Genomic DNA, 25,687 nt, shown 5'->3' with positions numbered 1-25,687 from the left:
AAAGATAGAATGGTGAAATACTCCTTAATAGTTACAAAGCCACATAATGCTACGATCATACATTTCTCCACCTTTTCAGGGGACAATGAAAGACTCCATAATCTACTTTACAAAAACTGTTTAATAAGTGCATGCATGTCTGATACAGTCTGTACTATTCCAAAAAAATTTACTGCTGTAAACACTTTCATTTTACTTGGTTTCTCTGATTATGTGTCTTGTCTGGCATCCAGAAGTTTCAAAAAAAAGACTTAACCAAATAATCAAAAAAATATAGCTGGTACAATCGGAAGAAAACAAAAATTCAGCTCATCTCTCTTATATACTCATGATTCCAGCAAGAGAATTTATTCTTAATATAAAATAACCATACTTTTCTGAAAGACTTTGTTCCAATCTAGAAACCATAGAAAGAGATAAGAGAAAAAAACAAAACAAAACAAATGGACAGAAATGCTAGTTTCAGCACTTTGCGGATATTGTCACAACCTTAAAATAAATCAGTCACTAATTACAGTATAAAAAGCATTATCGCTCATAATCCAGTTACCAGAAAAAGGGGACTGAGAGAACTAGCTTCTTCATGTCAGTTTCCTCATATAGAGCCAGAACGGGGGGTGGGGGTACACTTTGGCAACCTGTGCTATCAAAACACATAGTGGGTACAAAGAAACCTCTTGAAATCTTTATATTTGGCCCTCATGGTGAAGGGAATGAAATGTACCCAAGTCAGAATCATGAACACAGTTTATGAAGGAAAAATATTTTTTTCCTGTGCATACAGCTGTCAGTCACTGGCGCAAGTTTTTTTTTTTCTTTTTGTTTTTTTAAGTACGGCATCACTTGTTGTACTCAGCCGCTGTTGTTGCATAGCTCTCTTGTGGTGAACGGGACAAGATGGGCGGGTGGGTGGGGATGGGCGGGACTATCAGAGGGAGGACATGATGGAAAGTGGAGGGTGGAGGGGTTGCCATGGTGATGAGGGTAGAGCATGCTAGGTCTCCTCTGCGCTGCACTCCGGTGGATGGAGGAGACTTGACGGAAGGATGGGAAGATGGGTGGAGGGGAGGAGTGCAGTACTACCTGTTGCTGTTGGACATGGCATACTGAGCCTGCTTCTGCTGGAGGAGCTCTGTGATGGCCAGCAGCTTTTTCAACACATGCTGCAGGAGAGGAAAGAGGAATCAGATCAATCTTCTGAAACACGACAGCATAAATGTTTCTGAGCGTGCTCAGCTGTGACATCATCGGCCTCTGACCTGCTGTGCTCCCCTCTCATTGCTCAGCGTCCGGAGCTCGTCTGAGTGTGTGGCACAGAGCTCGTGCAGTGCAGCCAGGTCCCGGGACAGGTCTGTCCTAAAGTGCTCTGTGGCTTCAGGGAGTTCAGGGACATTCTAGTAACAGAGGCACATGATTTTTCTAAGCTTGTGAAACAGAATCAGCAGTTAGGGTCTTATAGCTGCAACTAGCAATTACGATTATCCATTAAATAGCTTATTATTTTCTTGATTAATGTTGCAAAATGTAAGAAAACAGTAATTTGCTATCGAGAATCCACTGTAATGACAATCCTCTTTAATGACAAGCAAAAGGACAAAATCCCCACTTTTAAGAAGATAAAACTACATTAAGTTTTGTATTATTTCTTGTAAAGTTACTGAAACCACTATCAAAATGGTTACGGTTCATTTTCTGTCAGTCCATTAATCAACTAATCTTTTCAGCTCTACATAATTCAACCAAAAAGCTACAAATGTGACTCACCCCTAACTCATCCAGAAACATGATCATCCTAAGTTTGTTGTTTTTGATGAAAGGGTTCACGCCCTCCATGTAGGGTTCCTGTTTGAGTACAGAGAGACAGCTGTGAAACACCAGCAGCGCTCAAAAAGTGCTTTGCTAACAGCTCCACTATGAAAACAAAGCTTTCTACTGAAAACTACTGTTTTCAGGAGGGAATTCAGACCTTAGCACCAAATTCAACAAGGTTGGCCAGGTTTTGGACAGACTTAGCCACCAGTGTGAGGGTCCTGCCTGCTGTTGAAGACGGAGGGTCTGCGAGAAGAGATCGCAGTGTAAATTACAAATTGTAACTTTTCACATGGCAAACGGGATTTGTGTGTTTCGTGTGTAGTTTTCAATGGATGCTCACCAGCAATGATGTTGAACATTCTGGGGTTGAGGATGGCAGGACAGATCAGTCTTAGAAAGACAAAGCCACTGGAAAAAGAACAGACACGGTTAAGAAAAAAACAATGTTTAACATGCAAAAATTAAATGCAGGACAAAGATATACCAAGTGCTTTTAAACTCTCAAAAGAAAAGTCGTGTGCCCCACATTGTTCTTAGGTGTTTGTTTACCTTACAACTCTTGTCCGCATGGTGGTGTTGGTGGGCCATTTCTGCTGCACAGACTTCTGCAGACAACCGTAGATGAACCTCAGCGTCCTGGATGGGTCGTCGCAGAGAGACAATGATGGATTATTTGGGTCTTTTGGAGTTTAGAGTTGTATTTCTGTTTTAAGCACTAACTCAAATGATTTACTGACAAAACTGGACAGCTGGGTATATATGCTTACGGTGGTAGGATCTCAGCAGCCATGAAGATCTTCTCCACCAGCTCAGACAGGATGTTGAGGAGATGAGTCAGATTCAGGTTCACATCCTCATTCTTTTCCAGTTTGGAAGGGTTTAACTTTAAACAAGGACAGATGGAAAGAGACAGAGAGAGGATGGAAAACAGATAAACATGAGGATGGATTCATAGCTTAAAGACGGTGCTGTGCTGTGAGCATGAGATGGGGAAGGCCTTTGTAGGTCTTTACCTCACAGGACTGTTTGCTCTCCATGATCCTGAGGATGGTGTCTTTGAGAGCATGGTGGACGAAGGGTGTGGCTGTGGCCTTCATGTACTGCTCCATCAGAGTGCTGGCCAGCGTGGTCGCTCTGAACAATGTTGTGGCCTCATCTGGTAACAGTGCACAAGCAGAGGAGGTTAGTCAAATGAGCACAGGGTTGTACAGTTCACCGAGCCTTGCAAAGCACTGTAGGCTGAGGTGCTGCTATGCAGTAGGGCTGTCAGTCATACACCTTCTTCATATTACGAGGCCTTTCTTTTGTGTATGTTTTTTTTTTTTTTTTACCCTCCATGCTAATCTCTCTGTCATTGAGTGTCCTGAGTAGGGGTGCTTCGGCGTTCTCGTGTCTGAAGATCCGCAGGAGGAGGCTTGCCAGTAAGGTGCGGTCCTGACCACACACGTGGGCCAGAGCGTAGATGACGTGGAACTCTTTCTGCAAGATCATCTGCAGAGGACACACAACAATGACATCATTGTCATTTTAAGTGAACAACGGAGCAGAAAAGTTAATGGACGCCACAAATAAAACCACTTTTTGGTGTATCGGACCTCTTTGAACTCGCTGTACTCCTCTTCGGGCATGATCTTTTCCATGGAGTAGCGGGCGCGTACACGTAAGGAGCCCGGCTCGATGCCCTTCAGAGGCACGTGGGAGCTGAGAGGGAACCACTCATCAATCATCTGGCCCTTTTGCAGACGGCTGAGCTGGCAACGCATGAACACTGAGAGGGAGAGAGATTGAGGTGTGGAGGAAGACAAGGAGAAAAGGTGTGAGGGATGTGAGTTTTGAAATGAAACAAAAAGAGATGAGATGAACGCAGAGACTCAGAGAGACTATAATTGCTTTCAATTTTACAGAAGTACTTACAGATGTCACTCTCTTTGCTCTTTTTTGTTTTGTTGCTCAGGCTGATTTCAAATCTGTTGATTTCACTTGACAAGTCACTGAAACAACAAATAAATACATTTTATAAATCTGTAAACAAGTAGAGAGACTATTAATTCTGAGCAAAGATAGGTAGCTGGAAATGTACACTGGTTCAAACAGAGAGGGAGAACAGTGGAAGAATCAAACAGAAGAAAATATGCAAGCACTCACTCAAAGATGAACTCCTCAGTGAAGACGGGGTTCAGCCCCTCCCTAGGGTGCGTCTTAGCCACCTGGACGCTGTTCAGGTAGATGTTACAGTAAGGGTTGGTGAAATACTTCACCGGCAGCTTGTGGGCCTCCTCCACATACAGCACTAGGCTGCTCACCTGACAGAAAATGAAGGGATTTTCAGCCCACAAATCATATGCAGGGATGGGTTGTAAACACAAAACAAACAATGTTCTTAACTTAAAAACATTTCAAAAATAATATAAGCACAGCCTTTACATATATTTTTTTTCCTTACCTGACAAATGCTAATAATTACTGGTTTGGTTAAAAAGCTGCCTATGGAAGATGTCAACTAAAAATAAGCCTTAAAAAGTAAAATAAAATTCATGTAACTGACTACACAACCCATCTAAAATTAAAGATGCAGGATGGCTAGGCATGAAGGCGTCAAAACAAAAATTTGAGTCAAGCCAAGTGTGGGTTCTTATGGTATTATTATGCTGTAACAAGGCTTAACAACTGTAGTGCTAAATGTGTGTCAAGCCAGCTGGGATAAGATGTCACTTTTTGATAAATGAACTTAGCTTTTTCCCATAATGAACCTGAGAATGTCTTTCTAATCATGCAGCCATCTATTACATTTATGCTTAATTCTAATCTGTTCTGAACTTCAAATTTTAATTTCACAATTAGTCAATAATTGTAGTCTTACACCTGAGTGCTTAAATATCCTTTTACTGGCTTGTTGGATGTGATCATCTACTGCTTAACTCTGTCTACATGAACACACCCTGGCTGATGATATATGTACCTGTCTAAGCCTCTTGTTGGAGGTGGTCTGAGTGGTTTTCCTTAAGTTACTGCAGAAGGTTTGAAGGCATTTCATCCAGTCCTGTGAAAACAGAGCACGGTCAGAGCATTTGTAAGACACAGTTGACATCAGCTCTGTCTACCCAAAAGTCCTCTGTATCCGATAAAGAACCAGTTAGTAAACATGTTTTTATTATATTTTATTATATGAATATTGGAGACAGAACATGCAGTTTTAGTTTTTTGGGGGTTTTTTTTGACTCAGCATCTGGACAAAATAGATATGCATATGCTTCTACCCTGTTTGATGAGACAGTTATCAGTGATAAGGAAGCGCTGACTCTCCTATTACCTGTGCATGCTCTGGGACCTCTCCCGCAAAGTAAAATATGTATTGTTCCTCACTAAAGTGCTGGACAACAATCTGGAAACAGTTTGGCCTGAAAAAGTAAAAGAGAACAAGAGATTTTAAATGGCTTGTACCATATGATACCTCATTAAAATAACTTTCTTCCATGTGGTGTCCGCTTAAGTGAGCTCAGTGACAGTTCGTCCCGCCGACTTAACTAAATAAGATGAGGAACAATATTTTGACATCTCACCTGCCAAACAGACTGTCGTGCACACCATACACGGAGCACACACTTAGGTCGATCAGCCCTTTTGGTTTGGTGGCTCTCTTCTCGCTCTCAAAGTAGATGAGCTGGGCGTCGTTACCTTCCAGGATAAAGTAAAGGTTCTTCCACCGTTTGCCTTTACCTGAAGGTGAGATGCACCAGAAAAAAGTTTGTTATAATGGTAGATCCTGACCGACCTGACCACAAGAAAAGACTGAGATCAGATAATTCACGATATTAAAAGAGGCTACTGAAAGATTTTAATGAAAATAAATGTGTTTCAAGATAGATGTTACATGTACCTTTGTTGAACAGGAGGTAGCCTTTCTTGACAATGTTTTTGTAGAAAGCGTCTTTTGTTTTCCGTCTGATAGTGTTATAAATTTCTCTCCCATCCACTGTGTCAGTAAGTACTTGTTCCTGGTGCTAAAAAAATAAATAAATAATATAAATGAATTAAAAAAAAAAAACGCCCTCATACCCACAAAAGCAAAATCAATTACACTCAAGGGGCTACCTTAAACTAAATTTATTTTTTTTAATATATCTGCTGCGCCAGAGGCATTTTAGAATGTCTTGATTTTGAAGAAAACAAAAAAGAAAATGTCTAGCGCGATATATTTTCCTCAAGGTATAAATCAGCAGCATTTGCTCCAGCTTTTCCTCTTTGTCCGAACTGGTAAGTGTTGACACAACGTTTGACAACAACGTTTGGATACTTTGCCAGTAAGGGTATGAGCAATGTGAACAATTAAATCTTCTCAAACCCCTTAAATTGTGATCTCATTAAAGCAAAAATACAGAATCTCACAGGCTCAACAATGCTACTATAAAACCGTACATACCTGCACTGAAACTGGTTCTTTCAGGTTGTAGCCCTCAACAATCTGTTCCTTCTTGTAATGGTCGATTATGTCATCAACACTGAGAGAGAGCGAGAGCAAACGAGACGCAGCACGTCAGTGACTGTAACTCTAAATACACAATACGTGCTGGTTACAACTTTAAAAATGCAACAACTCTTTAATATAATGTTTTTTGCCTTGTGTTATTCTGTTGTATCAACTGCCACAGCATACCTGTTGTAGTACCTCCCCCCCATCATGTACTGATTGTTGGGGGTGGGGGAGATTTTAAACCTTTGAATGTTCTCACTGGTGCGAAAAAAGAGGGAGTAGTCTCCAGGTGTGTTGTCTGATGGCCGGACAAGAAAACTGCACACCTGGCCGACTATAAAACGAGAGGGATGGAGAGAGGGAGAAAGGTTTAATGCATGCTCAGCATTGTACTGTGATAAATGGATTCTGACGTTCAGAACTTATTTCTGACAAAAAAAAAACCCCACAATAACGTCACGTATGATTAATAACTTTGGCCTAATGAAAGGCAAAGAGGGATGGTACCTGTCATCAGCAGGTTGTAGGCCTCTTGCTTGGTGATCTTTCCGTGATACCAGCTGTAGGAGATCCAACAAGGGAAACAGAAGCAAAAGAGAAACCCAACTGAATTAGCTCAAGCCACAAAATGCAGATGTTCAACAGCGCCTGCTACAACACCACCATCTTCCAACGCTGAAATCTTTAATAAATGACATCTCTGCTGGGGACATTCGTCAGAGCAAAATGACTATGCAGTGTTTGTAAAATTAATCACAGCTGTATGCAGATGTATCATATGTGCTCCATAATTTAATTTATGACTTCTTCTTACAGAGGGTCCTGGACATTTGGCATGCTCACTTTTCTTTCTCATGATAAAGTTATTAAGTCAAACTTGAAAATTTGCCAATGCTGAAGGACAGTAAGGAGACAATCATGATTCATATGGTTTACACTGTGCTGTCATGCTTTTCTGTTTTGGAAAGTAAATATAAAAACAAAATTGATCTCTTAAGGACAGAGCAATCTAGTCTGTGTGCATGGGGGTAAGCAAAGTAGCTGGCTATAAGGGTGAATATCATCCTGTAATGATATGTTGTATGAAAGTATCAAGGAACCAAGTAACCATTTTGACACAATAAATATGTAATATACTACACGGTACCATAGTGAATTGTAACTGAGGTTCATCTTTATGCATGTGAACGATATCATGTTTTGAAATGTCCCCACTGATCAGACATTAGAGAGGTCAGTGCAATGCAACTTACACTTTTCCCTCATGTGGATCCTCCTCCCGCCCCTGAAAAATAACAGAAGCAGAAATCTGTCAAGGCACCAAGTGTAATGCATCAATGACTGCAGTTTCTCTGTCACAACATTTCACCTCATATCAGGTCCTTTTTTTTTTATCCACAACACAGAGAGTTCAAAGATTCCAGATCAACTTTGAACACATCTAAAAACCTGACACAGTCTTTCCATCTTGTGCTGTACTTACCACCTCTTCCACCAGATCCTCCACAATGAGGCCTTGCTCCTCTGTGCGAACGTTGGTCACCCACATCCAGCCATCATCCAGTTCATTGTGAACAATAAACATGTCCCCTTTTAGGAAGCTGAGGGCACATTAAGTAAAGGCAAAAAAGAAATGGGTAAAATGCACTGTAAGCTCTGTCAAGGCACTGCCATCTTGATGATGTGCAGTGGATCTAAAGCTATATTATCTAAACATTTTCCTACTGCAGAAATTGTCAAATGTTATTCAGTCTTGATTGCAGTACCAAAGCATTACCAGCAGGGGTCCCCTCTGAATTATAACATTGGAGGTAAGAACTGCATGTCGATCTACTCTATTAAGCCTGTGGCTAGCTAGCAGACACAGGGTTGAGGCTGACTTCAGACAGATGTTTATCAGATTCAGGAAATCAGGGATAGCTGGGATCATCTTTAAGTGTGCCTACTGCAGCTTAATAACAGGGACAAGACTGTTTTTCATTAACAAGTCAGATGATGTGCTTTCCGGGCTGCTGTGAAGGGAAGACCAGGCCTATGACATGCCCAAAAAAATAAATAAATACCAGGGAAACTAGACAGCTCTTTTGGAGCAATACAGTCAAATACTTTATTTTAAGTCCAGAAATCATCAGTGCTTGTCTGATCTGATCATATTTATGAGAACACTTAGGAAAGCAGCTGGTCAGATACTATAACGCTTTACTACACATATGAGAAAAGTCTCTTTTGCACAGATATACAGATACTCACCTGATCTCATCAGTATCTGGCACTTTGGTGTATGGAAGTATGGCCCTGACTCTTCTCCTGTCTTCTACAGGCTGTGGAAACATGCAAGCAAAGAATAAAAATCTCATTCTTAGCCTCGACCTTGCAAAACCACATTGATGTTAAATCCCCCAATTATTTCACAAAATCAAGTATTCTACTACAACTCCCTCTGGGAGATATCACACTCGGCTAAAAAAAAAAAAAAATAATGAGCATTAGCTTGAGCTTTGCCTTAAACAGTTCTGAATACTGCCTCGGGGAAAAAGAAAAAAGGGGGGAAAGGAAGACGTGAAAAATACTCCCTTGAACACAGAGCAAGTGGCTGAATAAAAGAATCAAGGCTGACTTCAAGTTAAATCAAAAAGATTATTATTTTTCCCAACTATTTTTCAACCCTCACATTCTATACATAAAGGTACTTTTACTAAACAACAGTTTTCACTTTGCATACCTTCCTGTTGATTATCAGACATTTTGCATGCTTTTGCCACATTTAAAAATGGTCAAATTCAGTTTTGCCAGAACTCTGGGTAAAATTCTTTCACATTTTGCATCAAAATGCAACTATCAAGCTATAAAGATTTCTACTTTAAAAGAAGCAATCACAATCAGTCAGTCACAACCCAGTACCACCTGCAGAAAAAAACAAATCAAAACAAGAAGCTTCTCGCACTACTTATAGTCTTAAACATTACACAAAAAGATAATTTTTAATATTACACAATTTCAGCTCAAATCTAACACCCTTAACCCACTGGGAGTATCTCATAGTGTTTATACAAGGTGTATTTCACAATATTTATTTTGAGGAACAACTAAGGGGAAAAAATGCAAATATTAAGTAATATGTCACACAAGCAACTGAAGGAGTCTAGAATAATGTAAAACTGCTGGGGAATGCTGTAAAATTTCAAATATGCTGGAACTGACCCGTAAAACATAGTATTTGGAATCTACTGTATGCTCCCAGTCATGGAGTCAGTCTCACCTCTGGGGGCGCCACTGGCGATAGCAGTTTCTCTCCTTTTAGCAGGCAAGACACATAGCTGTAGTAACCAATCAGGTCTGATAGAGAAGAGAACCGCCGCCCACCAATGTAATAGTCCCCACACATGGCGATTATCCTTTTGAGAGAAAATACAACGATGATAAATGACAGCACTGTTATTTTTAAATACACGGAAATCACTGTGCAGTGAAGGCAACAGAAAATGTTATTCTGCTGACAGTAAAATTTTCTATTTTGGACCACACTGTTTTTCATCAGTGCGCCTACAATGCAGAAGAAACATAGCTCATATAAACTATGAAAAAATTAGTTTCATAAATATCTGCACCACAATCCAACATCACTCTAACAAGGATTTCAGACACTGAGAAGAAGAGACTGTCCTGTTGAATCCAACTATCAGGACTGTGATATTTGTCATTTCTGACTTTGATAAAAAAAAACAAAAAAAAAACTGAAAATCACTATGACTCTGAACCATATCCAGTTGCACAGTGACTAATCCTAATTCTCTGCTCATCAGTTGATTGAGGGTTTATAACAAATGCACTATGCTATTACTCATTTGCTGCAAGCACAATCTAAGGTCATCAGTCTTTTGAAGTGTAGGTGTCACGCAATTAACCTTACGTTCATAATTCCCTTACAGAAAGGCTCCCTCCTTCCAGCATCAATGACATCATGGGTCCACACTAAACCAATGTGAGTGAAAGGGATGATGTCATTGTCACTTCATTAAATAAAATGCATTTCTGGAGTAAATGTCTGCAGTTTCCCAGAGCACAAACCCTTTTCTTTTAAAATTAGGACTAGCAGGTCAAATGTGAGCAGTAGAGCAGCAGAAGGAAATGCTATAAAATGCACAGATTCCAGTTTACTTGAAGGTGCATTAAAAAGAAAACCAAGCCTTAGAAATATCCGCTTGTCAATGAGGGACAGTGTACTTGAGAAAAGGGGTGGCAGAGTGTGGCCAAAATCAGCAAAAATCCTTTGGACAGATATACACTGACTTTTACCACACAGTCATCGAATGTCTTTAAGCACTTACAGTTAGTGTTAACACTACAGGGAATGCTGAAACTTTGGTGCTGCTTGTAAATGCAAAATGCTGTTTCAGGAAACTGCTGACTGATCTCTTATTTATCATATCACCATCTTAAAGTAAGCCACTCTAATAAAGTTTGTTTAGTTTTTTGAAGTGCCATACTGCCACATTTTTGACCTTATTGTGAAAGAGAATATCTTCACCTTTTCTATGTGAGCTGCAGGGTTATGTATCTTCATACTGAATATAACATATCCACTGAGGGGGAGGACAGATTGTAACGCCTCATCTGTCTTGTTTTATTGACTGTAACGTTGTAAAACACCCCATGGTATTGCTGTTAGACAAGTATGTTGTCCTCTTTCTTTTACTTCAGGTCCACCCACTCAGATTGCACGAAAGATAAGTCTTCTGCGTCACACGCACAGACAGACACAGAGTCACGGGTTTCAGAAGACATTTAAGTGTGCAAGTTGATACGCACTATAAAAAACATTGTTCTCAGACATACTGTTTGTTTGAATTACTGTGACACAAAAAGAGTGAAACTTTCTGTAATGGCAAAACAGACAACCGGAAACCACTTTTCAAACCTAAACATTCTCACTTCAGTATCAGTCATCTCTGAGGTTGCCCTTTGATGTTTGTGGCTTTCTGTCCTTTCGGTTGGCAGATAATGAATAACTTCTGTAATTCCCCTATCCTTATTTTCTAATTGAGGGTGGCACGCTGTCTGCTTATTGTGAGATGACAGGTTATGGTATATTTCACCTACTAACAGGACTATAGGGAACAGACGTGAAACCGTTCATGTCACACCAGACTTCCACCCACAACACTCTCTCTGTAGGCTGTTAGTAATACCGCACTAGACAAATTAGCAAAGTCTGTGTAACTTCTGTGGTATGGTGAACACAAATAAGACAGAGGACCCTCCCATGTTGTTTCCTTGTAAATTATGGCAGCGATGGATAACTGGACAATTTTACTGGCCTTGTGTAGGCAAAGTCAGGTCTTTTCAGGATATACCTCTGAAAATAGCTAATTCAAACATGAACCACCTGAACATGTTGATGCAAAAACATACTTCTCCCTAAGGCATTTAAGCAGGATCTTGATGCAGCTTCAGAATTGGCCTATCACTGAGATTAATTAAGTTATTTCTGCTTGTTGCATGTGCTCTGTCGTACCTGAAGTGGTTGACCACGTTGGTCATGCTGAGGAAAGACAGGACAAAGGAACCGGGCCGGCGGTCACTCTCCCTGATGAGGTAGCTGCCAGGGGTCCGGGCCTGGCGCAGCCGCTCCTCAGCAATGGTTCGGTCTAGCTTGCCATGGTACCACCTGGAGAAAGACAAGCAGACAAACAGACAAGCAGGAAATAATTAGGAGGGGGAGAAAAGTGGATACTGCATTTGGCCCCTCAGTAAGTACACAAATGGTACCTTAATGTATAGAAATTCTATTAAATCTTTAGACCTAATTGAATTATTAGAAGTAATTGAAAGGAACTGTTAGATAAGTTATGTAAAGTGAAGAGCAGTAAATGCACCATGATGTTTACACAAAGTTTCAGAGTAAAAAGAGACCATTTTCAACTAATGCAAGAACTGTGGCAAGAAAACCAACAGCCTCCTGAGGTAAAACATAATGTGAGAAAGATGTGAGTTAATGAATCAGAATAAATGAGCCTAACAGATGATACTTTGAAGAGAATGACTTAACACTTTGAAGACACATTGCCTCTCTCAACAAAACCTTTGTAATGGAGAACACCGAGTTCTTCACAGTCCAGTTTTAAAAGAACAATCACCAACAACCAATAAAAACCTGTATAAAACTGAGACTTCATCAGTTTACTTGATGCCATGTGTTGTACTTAAAAAATTGCCACTTTAGCCATGATCTTAACTTGTTAAGTAAACAAGTAAATGTATGTAATGCAGTGGTGTGCTGCCAGGACAAGCAGAACAAGCAGTGCTTGACCAGTTAAAGCTAAAAACAGATATCAATTAGAACAATACCAAAGCGAAGCAACGTCTCTCCTTCCATCTCGGAACAGCGTTCTTGTGCTGTCCGTATGTTGTCTTACTAATCATCTCAGTCAAAATGCATGGCAACAAAGGGTTAGTGTGGATCCTGGAGCATCTTTTAATAACTCCTTTTGCAAGGAAAGCTTTCACAGACATTCATTTAATTTACATATTTACCATGTAACATCATACCCAGGGCTTTTTATTCTGCTCTGCTTTTCAGTTATGATATTAATAGCTTTTCCTTTCCATTAACCAAGGTGTAAGGTTCTCTGTGCAAGATGCGCAGTAAGTTTAAGAAGTTTGACACAGTATTTTGAGGCAAGAAAATACACAGAAGGGATTTTTTTCTTAGATATTTGCCCTCTATACTGCACATTTGATATGTTCACTGTCAAGTTAAATGCAGAAAGATGAAGATGTCCTGGTAGACAGAGTGCAGCAAGATGCAGTAGAGAGAAGCAGGATAAAATCATGAGATAGGACAGGTCCTGAATTTCAGGGAAATTTGCTCCTACTACTGTCATGAAAAGGTATGTTTTACTCTAGTCCATTTTTCTAATCTATATCTGTAAAAGACACAGCACGCCACTGATGTAATGTAATACAATGCATGTTAATTATTGATAGACTGATTGATAACAAAATCAATATTAGACATGAAGCTTCATCAAATTTTACTACCTACTTTCATGAGAGTACAACTCAGACAGGATGAGCAGGTCATGTATTCTAAAACAGATGGAACAGGGAAGGCTCCTAAAAGCTTAAATCTAGAAGCTTTCATTTTTGATTTTCCAGCACACCATTAAAGTCTGGCTTCTTTCTGAATTAAACAGAAGCCTTAAGAACAACACTGGTTAAAATTTCAGCAGGTGAGGCTGAACTTGACAGGGCCTTGCCAGCTGGGGTAAAAAATTAACACGCTTTTCCAAATTTAGGCCACTGGTGCCTCTCAGAATGGAGGGCAGTGACTGGAAAAACATCCAGCGGTGAGAAGATGAATGAGGTCCTGCAGTAGCACTTTTCACAGGAGACCTAAAGGGCTCCCATCTGGTTTAGGTGAGCAGAGGTTTCTACTTGCAAAGAAAAAATGATCAAGTCTGCTATCACAAAGAAAGCTGGAGAAGGTCTGCTGAAGAGGAGAGGGAGAGTTAAGTGTCTGTGAGGGGGCTTTCGGGGGATTTGGGTGATAAGAGAATTGAAGAGGGTGATGGAGAGCAGCTGGAGAGGCCAAGCCGCTCTTAAGGGGCTGTGGAAGCTGGGGGAAATAATACTGAAGGGGAATAGAACAGAGGGAACGATACATGACTGCTAAAAGAGGAGTGGCAGACAGCAGGGATGGGCACACCATCCTACAAGCCAAACTAGCTAGGATTTAAGTAGTTTAGGCTCCCACCAACACATAACACACAGCAGCCATTATATCCTGTGTATAATGACATTAAAAGCAAATAAAAGATATTTGGGATACAAACGCCCACTGCAAATAATCCTGAACGAGACTGAGAGAGACCCTAGGTCGTAGAACTAAATTACTCAAACCACAACGTCTACAAAAGCAACATTTGGTCAAACTAGCTGCAATACAACATAAAAAAAAAAAAAAAAAAAAAACACAGTGAGGGCCAGTTTCTGTTTCCATGGCTTTAAGCTATTCTTAACTACTAAACAGAGGGAGCAACCAATCAAGCCTTCAACTGGGAAACAAGCAAGGCACAACAAACACAGCATGGATCATGATCGACAGGAAGATGCAGTTTGTAACAACGGCCTCCCTCTCCTTCCTTGTTCCCTGTCTGCTCACTCTACCCAGTCCAAAGCAAACTTGTGACATGGAGATGAAGTCAGGCTGGCAGCTTTGTGGTGCTTTCATAGTGAACTCTGGGAGCCTGTGATGGCATGCTTCGAACTTACATGCTTTCCTTATGAAAACAGACATATGGCCCATCAACAACAACAGCACCTACTAATACCAACACACGTACGGGAAACAGCAGCTTATACTGTATATACAAGCAGATGTGCAAGTTACAAATCTAGGGGTTTTTTATTACATCCATTGTATGTCACTCTGGGCTTGTGGTGTCTCACAACACATCTCACAACAGTTACACCACATATGTTGATATGCTGCATGTAACAGTAAGAATGAGAAATGAAAGTATAAGAAAGTACAAAAATAGTAACATACAAAGTTTACTGTAAAACTAAGACAGCTATCCACCACACAGTCTAACCAAGACACCAAGTCTAACATCTGCGTGTTAACTTTAGTACATTAATATTTAAAGTGCAAAAAAATCTGACCAATAAGTAGAATCGATAATAGCACCGATATCGAAAAAATCTTATCAATTCCCATCCCTAGTTACATGTTGGGCAAGACTGCTGTATTCTGCTATATTTTTGGGTAATGTTGCTGTTCCTGATTTACTTCACAGCTGTACACTATGATTTCTACATTGCCATAGAAACCTCAGCCATGTGGATTTGTTGTTGTACAGTGCCTTGAGGTCATCTGCATTAAATAACACTGCCCATGATGTGACCGAGCAAACCAGAAAGAAAGGGTGCAATGATAAACAAACTATGAGCGTAAGCTATAACAGTGGTGATAGGATACAGTTCTACTATCAGTTTGAGGAATGCCCAGTCATGTCGGTACATGACCAGCGAGCAGCACAGTGACGTTTTAGTTCTCTGCTCTACTGACAGTCAACTCAGGATAAGGCATTTATCTCTCTGCATACAGTTCCTTCACGGTCAACTAAAACAGGCTTACTAATACAAACTTATAAATTAACAGTCCACTGATCCTAGTGCATGGTGTTGTGGCAACTTACATACATAGCATAGGGCTATGGCTACTACACTAACCAAGTCAAAAGTACTTGCGGCACCACATCAAAATATGTTTGAAACTGCTGCGTGCCTGAGTAAGATGTGTCACCCACAAAGTTACTGTTCACCAATTCAATTGTTTCATCATGAGACAAATACAATCCTTCAAGCTGTTCCTGTGAGCATACAAGTTAGAATGTAATGAGACTATTTTTCAGACAAAATAATAAAGTAAAATACTTTACATGGATCCCTGAATATCTATATATTTATGGTTGCTTTTTTTTTAAGTCTGCAATTCGTTAGTGTGGTTCAAATCAAATGAAACGCAACTAGCCTAATTTGTGCAGTAACTGCAGTAAGAAAATATGAGTACATCTCACACATGAACGCAATTGACTTTTTAATTAAATGGGCAACAGCTGTTGCAAACAGCCATGTTTTTACACAGCAATATAAATGAACTCGAGACTAAAAAGCATACAGTGTTCACATTGTTTGGTCCATTAATCTGCACTCAACTCATGATTAGGGTATTTTAGAGAACACTTAAAGACACGGTAGTATGTTGTATACTCCTGACAGGAGGAATTAGGCAATTACCTATAAATGGATAAAGAAAATGACTGACATTAACATTCAACTGACTGATCTAAATAAAGAAAAAGTCTTGTCTATATCCTGTATGGAAAATAAAGGATATTTAAATTTTCTGTGGTGATGTGTGTCACCCCACTGTGGAATTATTGCTATAAAATAGCGCATATGCTGAAGCAGAGACAAGCTAATGTTTGAAAGGGACACCAAGCCTTCAAAAAAAAATTTGTGCTCAAAATGAGGACACCATATACTCCACTGACCTAAATCATTCAAGCATAACTATTTTTACAAAGTAATGAAACCCAGACTATTTTTGCAAGGACGTAACCATTTAATAAGCCTCAGTTAATGGACTGCTGAAACAGTACATTATTCATTTTTGCTGATATTAAAATTCAGTTTCAGGTAAGCAGTGATTCTCCAATCTGCACTTCGTGCTTTAGTGTTACCACATCCTAGAAAAATCTGACAAACAGCTTGCTGCGACTTGAGTGAGTTGGACCTCATCTCTCTGTCAGTCTGTCTCTCATTAAGCTCTGTTGTGAGCTCGCTCTCTCCAGCTTATGTCTCTCCATCTTCTTCTGTCTTGATGGATGTGGCTGTACTCAAACATCTCCGCAGACGTACTGTCAGCCTTCATCAGTATCAAAAAGTAATGAAACATTGCATTACTGTACATTAGCTATGCGCCTCAGTGGAGCTGCCAACTTTCTATAGGGGTTACTGAGTGCAGCATGTTTTCTACACACGGACTGAATGCCCGGTAAATACCCTGCTAACGTTCTCAGACAGACTCAATGTACTCCATTGAGTGTCTTGACATCAAATATTACCATGTAGTTAAACATGTACTATGACCTTTTCTGATTTCCTGAAGTATATGACTATCCAGTAAACACTTTTCCAAGCAAAACAGCAAGAACATAAAAAGATCTATAATGAACTTCCCGCAATAAAGTCAGATGAACACAATGGGCTGAAAGATCTCACACAGAAGAAACCCTCCTGCATCATATTCCAAGAATAAAGTGCACACATTCAAATGCACGTGATTTATCTTTTTGACAAACAAGACTTTGAAACATCTACAATAAAATTGGATTCCCCAAACAAAAAAAAACTGTTGATGAGGTGGAGTTGTTGCCATGTTGCCATGCCATTATTGAGGAGGCGAGGTATAAGTTGCGGGGTGATTTGATGCCCCACTTACGCTGAGTTCGCCCTCTGCTGCATCTCCCTCCTGTGTCCCGTGGTCTCACAAGGTGCACCCACTCCACTGATACTGCTGCTGGCCAGACAAAAACTGTGAGCTCCAATGTGGAAAGCAGAGCAAAGGAAGCTCTAAATCCATACAAGGCATGATGATGAGACCCTGCTGCCGCCCTGGTACAGTCATCTCCCGTCACTAGGGTCAACGAGCAACATCCACTGAAGCAAGATGAACAGGAGGACCCGGAGATGCAGACTGTTACCCCACATGCATTTAGTTGTGCTAACTAATTTCAAGAAAATTGAATGACCATGTCTGGATCTGTTATTCTCTTCTGAAGAATTACACAAGTTGATCTTTCAGAGACTGAGGCAGACTGTAGCCCTGTAGGCTTTGCTCCCACTTCATCCTCCTGACGTTCTACTTCTCTTACTCTGTGCTCTTTCTCTCTCATAAAGCCACTCATCATGAGCATGCTGCCTATTGGTTTTTGAAGCAGTGGGACAGCAAGGGTAGGGAGTGGCATCTCTGCACACACACGGACCTTTATGTGCTACCCATCAACACTCAGATACACAAACATGCCTTAGTGGAAACGAACCACACAACCTTGTGACCTGTGCTGGCCTTAGAGAGTTTATATTTTATATACACCTGAATTCAACCATGCTTCAAGATCAAAACATGCAAAAGATTGTTCACCCTGAAAATGTCGAACTGGTTTCAACCCAAACACCAAGCAGTAACTGAACAAACGCCTCAGCTTTTAATGTATACTGTATGGGTTTATGCACTAACCAACTGGCCAAACAACTATTATGCAAATTGTGATCCCATAACCATTTACTTTTGCATGCTCAAGTTTCCACAGTGGAAAGACAAAGTAGGTGGAGAGCTGTGGAGGGCTGACAGCAGCTGTGAATTGGTTTTGTTTTGTTTTGCATTACACATGGTAGAGTGCCACAGCTTGTTACCCTAAGTCAGGGTAGGATAGTGACAGCACACAAGGGCAGACCTAAACCATACAGATGGAGAGATGGGGAAGGGCAATCCATGCATCTTCATCCTTGCTCAGTCTGAATGCTAACCAACCAATGTTCAATGCAATGTTCTTTTGTACGAGTAACAATGCACACGATGACCTGGATGAATGAGAACCTACACAGACGAATAACAATGCAGTAACATTGCTGATAAAAGAAATACCTTGATTATACTTGCTGTGCAGGAAGTCATATCTGTAGTACTTAAAGTACTTAAGCCTAACCTGGCACTGCAACACAACAATGATAGGTCCCCAACCTATCATTCACCACACCTTGCTAATGTGAAAAGTCATTCAAATCAAAGATCCTTGGTATTGTCTAACACAACTGAAACGCTTCTGAGGATCCTGTTAATGCCACAATGAATGGCTCAGAAGTCTTGAAAACAGGATGTAGCAGAGAAAAGGCAGGGCAGTGTGGGTATTGGAAGGGCATGACAGGACATTGCGTAACACACTGAAAATGCATGGAAACCATAGGCTTTCCCTTATCAATGCACAACACAGATCTTACACTAATAAAAGTGGGACTGGTATTTCGATCAATGTGGGTCTAGTAAGCCAAACCTACGCATGTGCATCCTTTGTGACAAGGTGCAGACGTGGTTTAATATAAGCTACAATTGTCTATATAGCTTTCAAGCAAGGAATGTTTCAGTAATTTCCCAAAACGTACAACAGGAAATTACAGGCTTAATACTAATTGCTGGGCTCACCAGTCATCAAAACTGTTTAATGACTGATCCAATCCCATTAATAAAACCCTGCTTTGTTATAAAAGTGCTGTAACATTTTGGCTGGAAGGAATGGGCTCCATCGGGTAATAACCTAGTTAAGCTATGTGACATGATCCCTGTGCCATTTCAGAATTCCACTGTCTCTGCCACCCTACACAGGGGGAAATTATGTAGTATGGGTGCTCAATTAACACTGCAGCTACAGTGACGTTTCCACAGCCAACTGCTAAATCTGGTAAACTCATTCACTCAGCCACTGATCTTCAAATCCAACTTTTCTTTCCCTTTTTTCTCCTTCCTCCTACCACCACCTCCTCAGGGAAACCCTTTATGACTTAAAATCCTCTCTAATCTTCGTGGAAACTCAAAATCAACGACTCATTTCCCAACGAGCTGTTTGTTTAAGCTCAAGCATTGGGCCGCAGGCTTCTAAAGACAGCAGGAACGTGCACTGTGGGAGCCACCCGATATCTTTGCTCTTGTCTCTTCGTTAAGCTATCATCAATGTGAAACCTTATCGCAGGGGTGGAGCCATTGTTTATGAATGGCACACTGGCGTACAGAGGTGTGAATGAATGTGAATGCTGATTGTGTCTCTCTCTCTCTTACTCAGACATTTTCACTCTACTGCACTCTGCAAACGTGCTGCGTTTAGCTTTCACAGTAACTGTGCAAAACACACTGGGATCATTTTCAACAGTGTGGAAGTTATCCACCATCACTCTTCCAATATGCACGTTGCCGGCTGCTAACATAACTCAGAGGAATACAAGATCAGTCTTGGAGCCCGATTACAGAAGGCATACACAGCTAGCTACAGAGCTGAGAGGGCAGGGTGAGATTCAGAATCACTCAGGATGGTGTGGGTAGTCAGCTGTGAATGGAACACCCACTACTGCCTCTGGCAAATGCTATATAACCACAGTGGAAATAAAAAGTTAAAACAAAAAACCAAAAAACGTATGTATGTCTTATATTACACATTGGCTGCATGTTCACATAAATGGCATGACACAAGATGAGCTAATTTTATGTCATGAATTATGGCCATTTCGTTCACTATTTTGTCTGCAGGCCAGAAATTCAGCTATGTCCATGACTGTGATGCATTTTGCCTCAATCCCTGTGTATTAGATTAGGCATCATCTACAGGACAGCGCCACTGGATAAGACAGAAACCTTGCAGAGGGTCCACATAACAGCACCGTCTATCACAGTGGATCAGTGACACATTCTGAAGGAGTGACATACCCCTGCACCTTGTAGCTTGTCTGTTCTAAAGTCACCCACTGCCACACAAAAGATGAATGAAGGCTGTGTGCCTAACTCTTATGAGAGCCTGTTTAAGGCATTGCTTATATTGCCAAAGGCAGGTGTTCTCACAATAAGCACACAAATATACAGTATGTACATTCAACATTTGACCTCAGTCTTTTTTTTTGAACCAGATGTGTGCTAGGTACATATCTTTGATGGTTGTAAATTTAAAAACGTGTCAATATCCTCCTACATTTGTGTCCATAAAGGCCATAAGGGCACATCTCATTTTGATATACACCGTCACACGCTTCACAACGCTGTTGGGAAACTGCAGGCTAATAATAACCAGAAACTTTTAAGAAATGCGGTCCGGCTTTCTGGTGAATTCATCACCACTGCAAGCAATTCACACAAAACCACAAACCAATACAGGGGGATATAGCATGTGTTGCGTTCTTGCACAACTTAGTAAAATAAAAAAAAATATCAGAGTAGGCCTGAGAGAGTGATTCATTTTGACTCTCACCAGTGTGTAAAGTTGTGTGTTAGTGAATGTGGCAAATACACATTTAACTACAAGTCACTCATTGTGAAACAAGCAAGACCAAAGAAAATCAATGCCATTCATGCACAAGTGACAACTGTTCCACTGCCTCACTGGCAACCCTGCAAGTTGATAAACTGGTATGGCAGTGCCAACCTATGAGGAAGTCCACATTCTCTTGGCAAAACGTCTACTTCCACAGAAGTACTACATGTAAGAACTTGGATTCGAGTGAAGTTAATTCCATTTAGGCTTGTTCATTACCAGTACAGGCAAGACTGGTGAAATGCTGGCCTTCCCCTTCGCCTGTAATCTGACAGGGAGATATAGGGTGGCTGCTAAAATAAGAGCTGAATCCACACTCCAGGCCCAGTCACTTCCATATCTCACAGTATGAGGGCCAGAAATGACAAAGCTCAGCAGTTCCCTAATGAGACTGTAACAAATGGGAGGGCTGTATTTAGGTTATTACAACACCAGCACACACACACACGGGTTTGGACATGTGCTTGTGTGCATGCCTGATAAATTCAGAAAAATGCCTATAATTAGAGATGCAATTCTAAGATACAATGCTTAGGATGCATTTTCCATGCTGCAGTCAAACAAGGTTTACAAATACCCTCGTTGAGCATTGTTTCACATTAATGACAAACAAAATATTATTTTTCTAACACATAATGACGATTAATTCCAAGGATCATAAATTTGTTGTGGTAAGTATGAAATTGTGCAGCAAATCAGAACCATCACATTTGTTTTGTAACCCATTTCTATTAGCCATGTTACATGATAGACAACAATTGTGCACTGAAAATAATTAGGTTACTAATGCAGTGATATATGAACAGGTAATTTATAGGGCTGCCGAGTGACACTATCAGTCACAAGTTAGCTATAAAAGAAATGATGAACCTTGCTCTATGTTACAAATGTAATCCAGAGCACCTGCTTACCTTGCAGAGTAGTATTTCTGAATCCCTCTAAATATCAGGCCTTTCTAAACAGGTGCTTCCCAGTGCCTTGATTCAAGCTCAACTCCAAACAGTCATGAGTAATTGTGATTAGGGCCATGATGCAGGAATGACACAAACAGGTTTTGATACAAGAGGAAAGGCACAGATAAAGATGCTGCTTGTCCAGATGACACAAACTGACCTCACCCAAACCGAAATAAGCATCTGTCATCTGCAACTCTTCGTCAAAACAGATCACTTTACCTGCTTCCTCTGAGCATTCCGTTATGGCAAAACTGGCATGCAGAATTTTTTCCCCCATGAAACTGATCGGCCAATTCTATTATGGTGAAAAGACTAATTAACCCCCTACAAGGTGATGACTATGCTCATATTCTTGGAAAAAAAAACTGCAACACTTAAGGAGAATGCAACAGCCCATTCGGTTTTTCTACATGATGTAGGAATTTGTATGCTACAGCTTCTTGGTGACACAAGATTTACAATGAATTAGGCTCTGTTCTGAGCGCCGTGTATCTTTGGTCTCCTCTAAGTTGTGCAAAACAAATAAAAGAACTGCAACAAGAATTGCAAATACATGCAATTTTTATGTTGAGTCTTTTCAATTTTGTTAGAGCATTTGTGCTGTCCGCTACTATTATGATAACAGCACCAGGAGCTGGAGAAGAAATTTTGTTGGATGGGTCTGTTTTGCTTTTTCAATACGGAATCATCAAATAAAGCATTATGTTTATTATTTCCATACTGATTAACTACTTGGGTCATGCTGCATCTCATGTCAGTTGTTTAAACACTGCTTCCCACGTAGATTAAGATGCACTTCTGTACATCCAACAAACTTTTTGCATTTGATCAATTATTGTTGGATAAAGTGACAGACATACAGTTAAGAAAAAAGTGCCACACATACTCTAAATGAATCACTTCTCATTTTAGGGTTTACAGTGTTGATAGCACAAGCATTGATACTGTCCTGCTAGTGTCATTTTGAACAGGGGTTTAACAATTCAATTCAATTCAACAACAACTTGATTTTACTTTGACTGTTTAAGCAAAGACTCAATGTATGATCAAAATTTGCATTCTGCCACCAATACAACTCTGAGTAACTGTGTCTGAGTAACTGTGGTTCTTCCAAACTGTATCACAATTTTTCAACTGTTAAAAAAAGAATCCTAGCAAGTAATTTTGTTAAACTGGGATTATTTCATGGCCACAACTGCTCCGTTATTAGGTTTTAAGAATCCACGGTACATGGAGCAGTGCTTGTGGGCTGTAAATGTAGCTCATAACTGATGATAGCTCTGAGTAGAACAAGTTACTATTGAACCTGCACGAGTCAACATTAGACAATCAGACCTCAAATGTATACCAGCAGGAAGGAAGTGAAGCCAACACACGGCACAGGATGCTTGAAAATGTTGATTTCTAGATGTCAACGAACAATACGTATGTTATTTTACTGGTAGTATACTCACTGGTTCGTGGGAGGTGCAGAGAGGGGGAACACCACCTCTTCTTCCTCGTAATCCTGCATGTCGCTTTCATCCATAGTGCCGCCGAGCCCCCCACAGCCAGGAGGGGGAGGAGGAGGTGGTGGCAGTGGGGGAAAGACAGCGGGCCCATCCGGGCCGGTTGATGTGGGTGAAATCCGACTAGCTGGACCCTCCGAAGTGGGAGAGCAGCACAAGCCGCCCACGGTCCCTGAGCTTGTTCCTTGGAAAACTGAATGTCCACCTCCTGCTCCGCCACTCCCTGTTGCGGACAACACTGTCATATCCCCACTACCCCCACTAGACAAGGGATAGATCATACTCATGTCGGGAAGTGACTCCGGCGATGTGTTTGAATGTTGGCGGAGGGTTGGAGTGGGTCCTTGTCCCAAATCTGTGACTCGCACTCTACTTGGCTTGGGATAGAAGGGGAAAGCGGCCGTCTCCGGGCCTCCTCCGCCTGCAACCCCTGTCCCTGTCGTGACCGAGCCCGTATCCTCACTGCTGACCTCCGCAGCCATCATATTCGGAAAATACGTAGAGGGGAAAAAGTCCAGAAGGGAACCTGCCCTTCCCCTCTGTTCTTACAATTCTCCTTCAGTGTTTGAGCTCTGGGGAAACAACACCAAAAGTTTCTCAAGAACGCGTTTAGCTAGCCAGCTAACGTTAGCCGACAAGCTAACTTAGCTTACTTAGCTGCACTAGCGGGCGTTAGCTTTACTTCGCATTCGCTCGCTGCAAGATAGCCACGCTAACGCTAGCGAGATGGCTAGCAGCTTCGAGACACTTGATGAGTTCTTGCTTGCTATGTCTTCATTGTTTCCTGAGTTTAAAGTTCACATAGAAAGGTTATATGGAAACTAGCATTCAAAAATGTTTCAAACAGAAAATCAATTCACCAATATTTCCTGTTTTTTGTTCGGACTTCACCCTCGGCACCAGACAGACCACTTGTCGGGGAGTGTTGTTTTATTGTCACTGTTGTGTGTAATCCCCGTCTTTTTTCCAGTGTTGTTGTTTTCTTTCCTTATGAGTTTCCAGTCGTCTCGAGTAGAGTCCACACACGACCCAGACGTACTGCCTAAACCCCCGGAGCGGTGCGTTCCTCTGTGCGGACCATCTCGTAAACCAAAGTAAATTTTTCTTGCGTATACAAGCTAAGTTCGCGTTTTTTTCTGGGTTTCAGAGCTGGTGGCTTGCCCGCTGCTGCTCTGCTCTTTCTCCCCTCCCTCTCCCACTCCTCTCCAGTCACCGAGCAGACACAGCCAAGTGAACACAGAGCGGCACCGCACTAGTTCAATCCATGACATCTTCAATCACTACTCTGAGAAATGGGACTTGTACAAGGGGGGAGTTGTAGGTTTCAGCAGTGAGGATCACTTCCGCGTTCAAAAAGCTACAGTTCCTCGGCTGCCGCTGGGGGCTGGCTCAAGGAGTGAGCAATGACCCCCATGTTAAAATAGCCAAATTTACAGCCTAAAAAAAAACATATTTACAAGCTGGTGCATTTTTTGTTTTTGGTCTCTATTGATAGTTTCCACTTCCATGAACACTGTGGGTGTGTGTGTGTGTGTGTGTGTGTGGGGGGGGGGGGGGGTGAATTTTTTTGTACCACAACCGTTTTAGTATTATTTAGGCTTAAAATTCTTACATAAATTAGGGCGTGGTTACGTTGAGTGACAGCCCATAGACAGGCACTGGCAGTTAGCTCTTTGCTAAAGCATCGGCTGGGCTAGGCGGCTACATCCAGAAACCTCCGGCTACCTCCAACGGTTGACAGGAGCTGCAGTGTCCGTGTTTGTTTGCCAATTTTCGGATAGGTTTTTGTGACTATATGGCTTGTTGTAATGTAGACTGTACTAACCGACCGTCGAAGGAGTCTGTGTTGCAGTTTTTTCGGTAAGTAAATTTCTCACTATTTTACCTGGATGTTTGCACTAATTAGCATGTATTAGCATATTTTGCCGCTGGCTTATGACTTTTAACTTTATAGTTAAATAAGAGGCTAGAAATAAACTTCACCCCACAACTCCACCAAACCCTGCAGCTCCACCTAAAACCTCTCTATCTGAAACAGTCATGTTTAAAACACAGCAGCAACATTATGATCTCTGTTGTACGCTGTGTGTCGCAGTTACACGGGGTCGAGCTAGTCGGGTCGGACTCAGGGACTGTCCTGTGGTGGATGTACCTCTGTGTAGCTGCCGCTTAGCTTGTTAGCCTAGCTGATTAACCTTAGGCTAACTCGGTTGCTCCGAGCTAAGTGGCTGGGTTCTCGGCCGGCTGACCCGTAGAGTAACCGCCTCTTCGCCAAATATGGAAAGTACACTCCCACTA

At 41.2% G+C, this 25,687-nt stretch overlaps 1 protein-coding gene across 1 annotated transcript; it reads right to left on the bottom strand.

Annotated features, from left to right (window-relative positions):
- Positions 1-101: 101 nt before the first annotated feature.
- On the bottom strand, positions 102-24,677 carry LOC121184465 (ras GTPase-activating protein 1-like). Its single transcript, XM_041042125.1, has 25 exons — positions 23,336-24,677; positions 11,799-11,951; positions 9,543-9,678; positions 8,534-8,604; positions 7,767-7,884; positions 7,537-7,568; positions 6,791-6,843; positions 6,467-6,617; positions 6,233-6,311; positions 5,690-5,813; positions 5,373-5,529; positions 5,123-5,210; positions 4,772-4,852; positions 3,958-4,115; positions 3,727-3,803; positions 3,408-3,580; positions 3,144-3,303; positions 2,826-2,968; positions 2,580-2,695; positions 2,362-2,448; positions 2,153-2,220; positions 1,967-2,055; positions 1,765-1,842; positions 1,260-1,394; positions 102-1,163 (listed from the first exon to the last, which is right to left on the bottom strand). The coding sequence occupies exons 1-25, from the start codon at positions 23,872-23,874 to the stop codon at positions 1,080-1,082; spliced, it is 3,150 nt and encodes a 1,049-aa protein (XP_040898059.1). The 5' UTR covers positions 23,875-24,677; the 3' UTR covers positions 102-1,079.
- Positions 24,678-25,687: the final 1,010 nt, after the last annotated feature.

This window comes from Toxotes jaculatrix, chromosome 7, assembly GCF_017976425.1.
Source record: "Toxotes jaculatrix isolate fToxJac2 chromosome 7, fToxJac2.pri, whole genome shotgun sequence".
In the NCBI taxonomy this organism is placed as follows: Eukaryota; Metazoa; Chordata; class Actinopteri; family Toxotidae; genus Toxotes; species Toxotes jaculatrix.
The sequence above is the reverse complement of the archived record's forward strand: the minus strand, read 5'-3'. Positions and strand labels throughout refer to the sequence as shown.

Bases quoted from the DNA above. Each gene is read 5' to 3' on its own strand.
- LOC121184465 (XM_041042125.1), bottom strand. From the start codon at position 23,874: ATGATGGCTGCGGAGGTCAGCAGTGAGGATACGGGCTCGGTCACGACA. The intron at 4,853-5,122 runs GTAATAGGAGAG...CTGTTTTCACAG, and splicing joins AGGTCCCAGAGCATGCACAG to GACTGGATGAAATGCCTTCA. The intron at 1,164-1,259 runs GTCAGAGGCCGA...CCTCTCCTGCAG, and splicing joins ATGAGAGGGGAGCACAGCAG to CATGTGTTGAAAAAGCTGCT.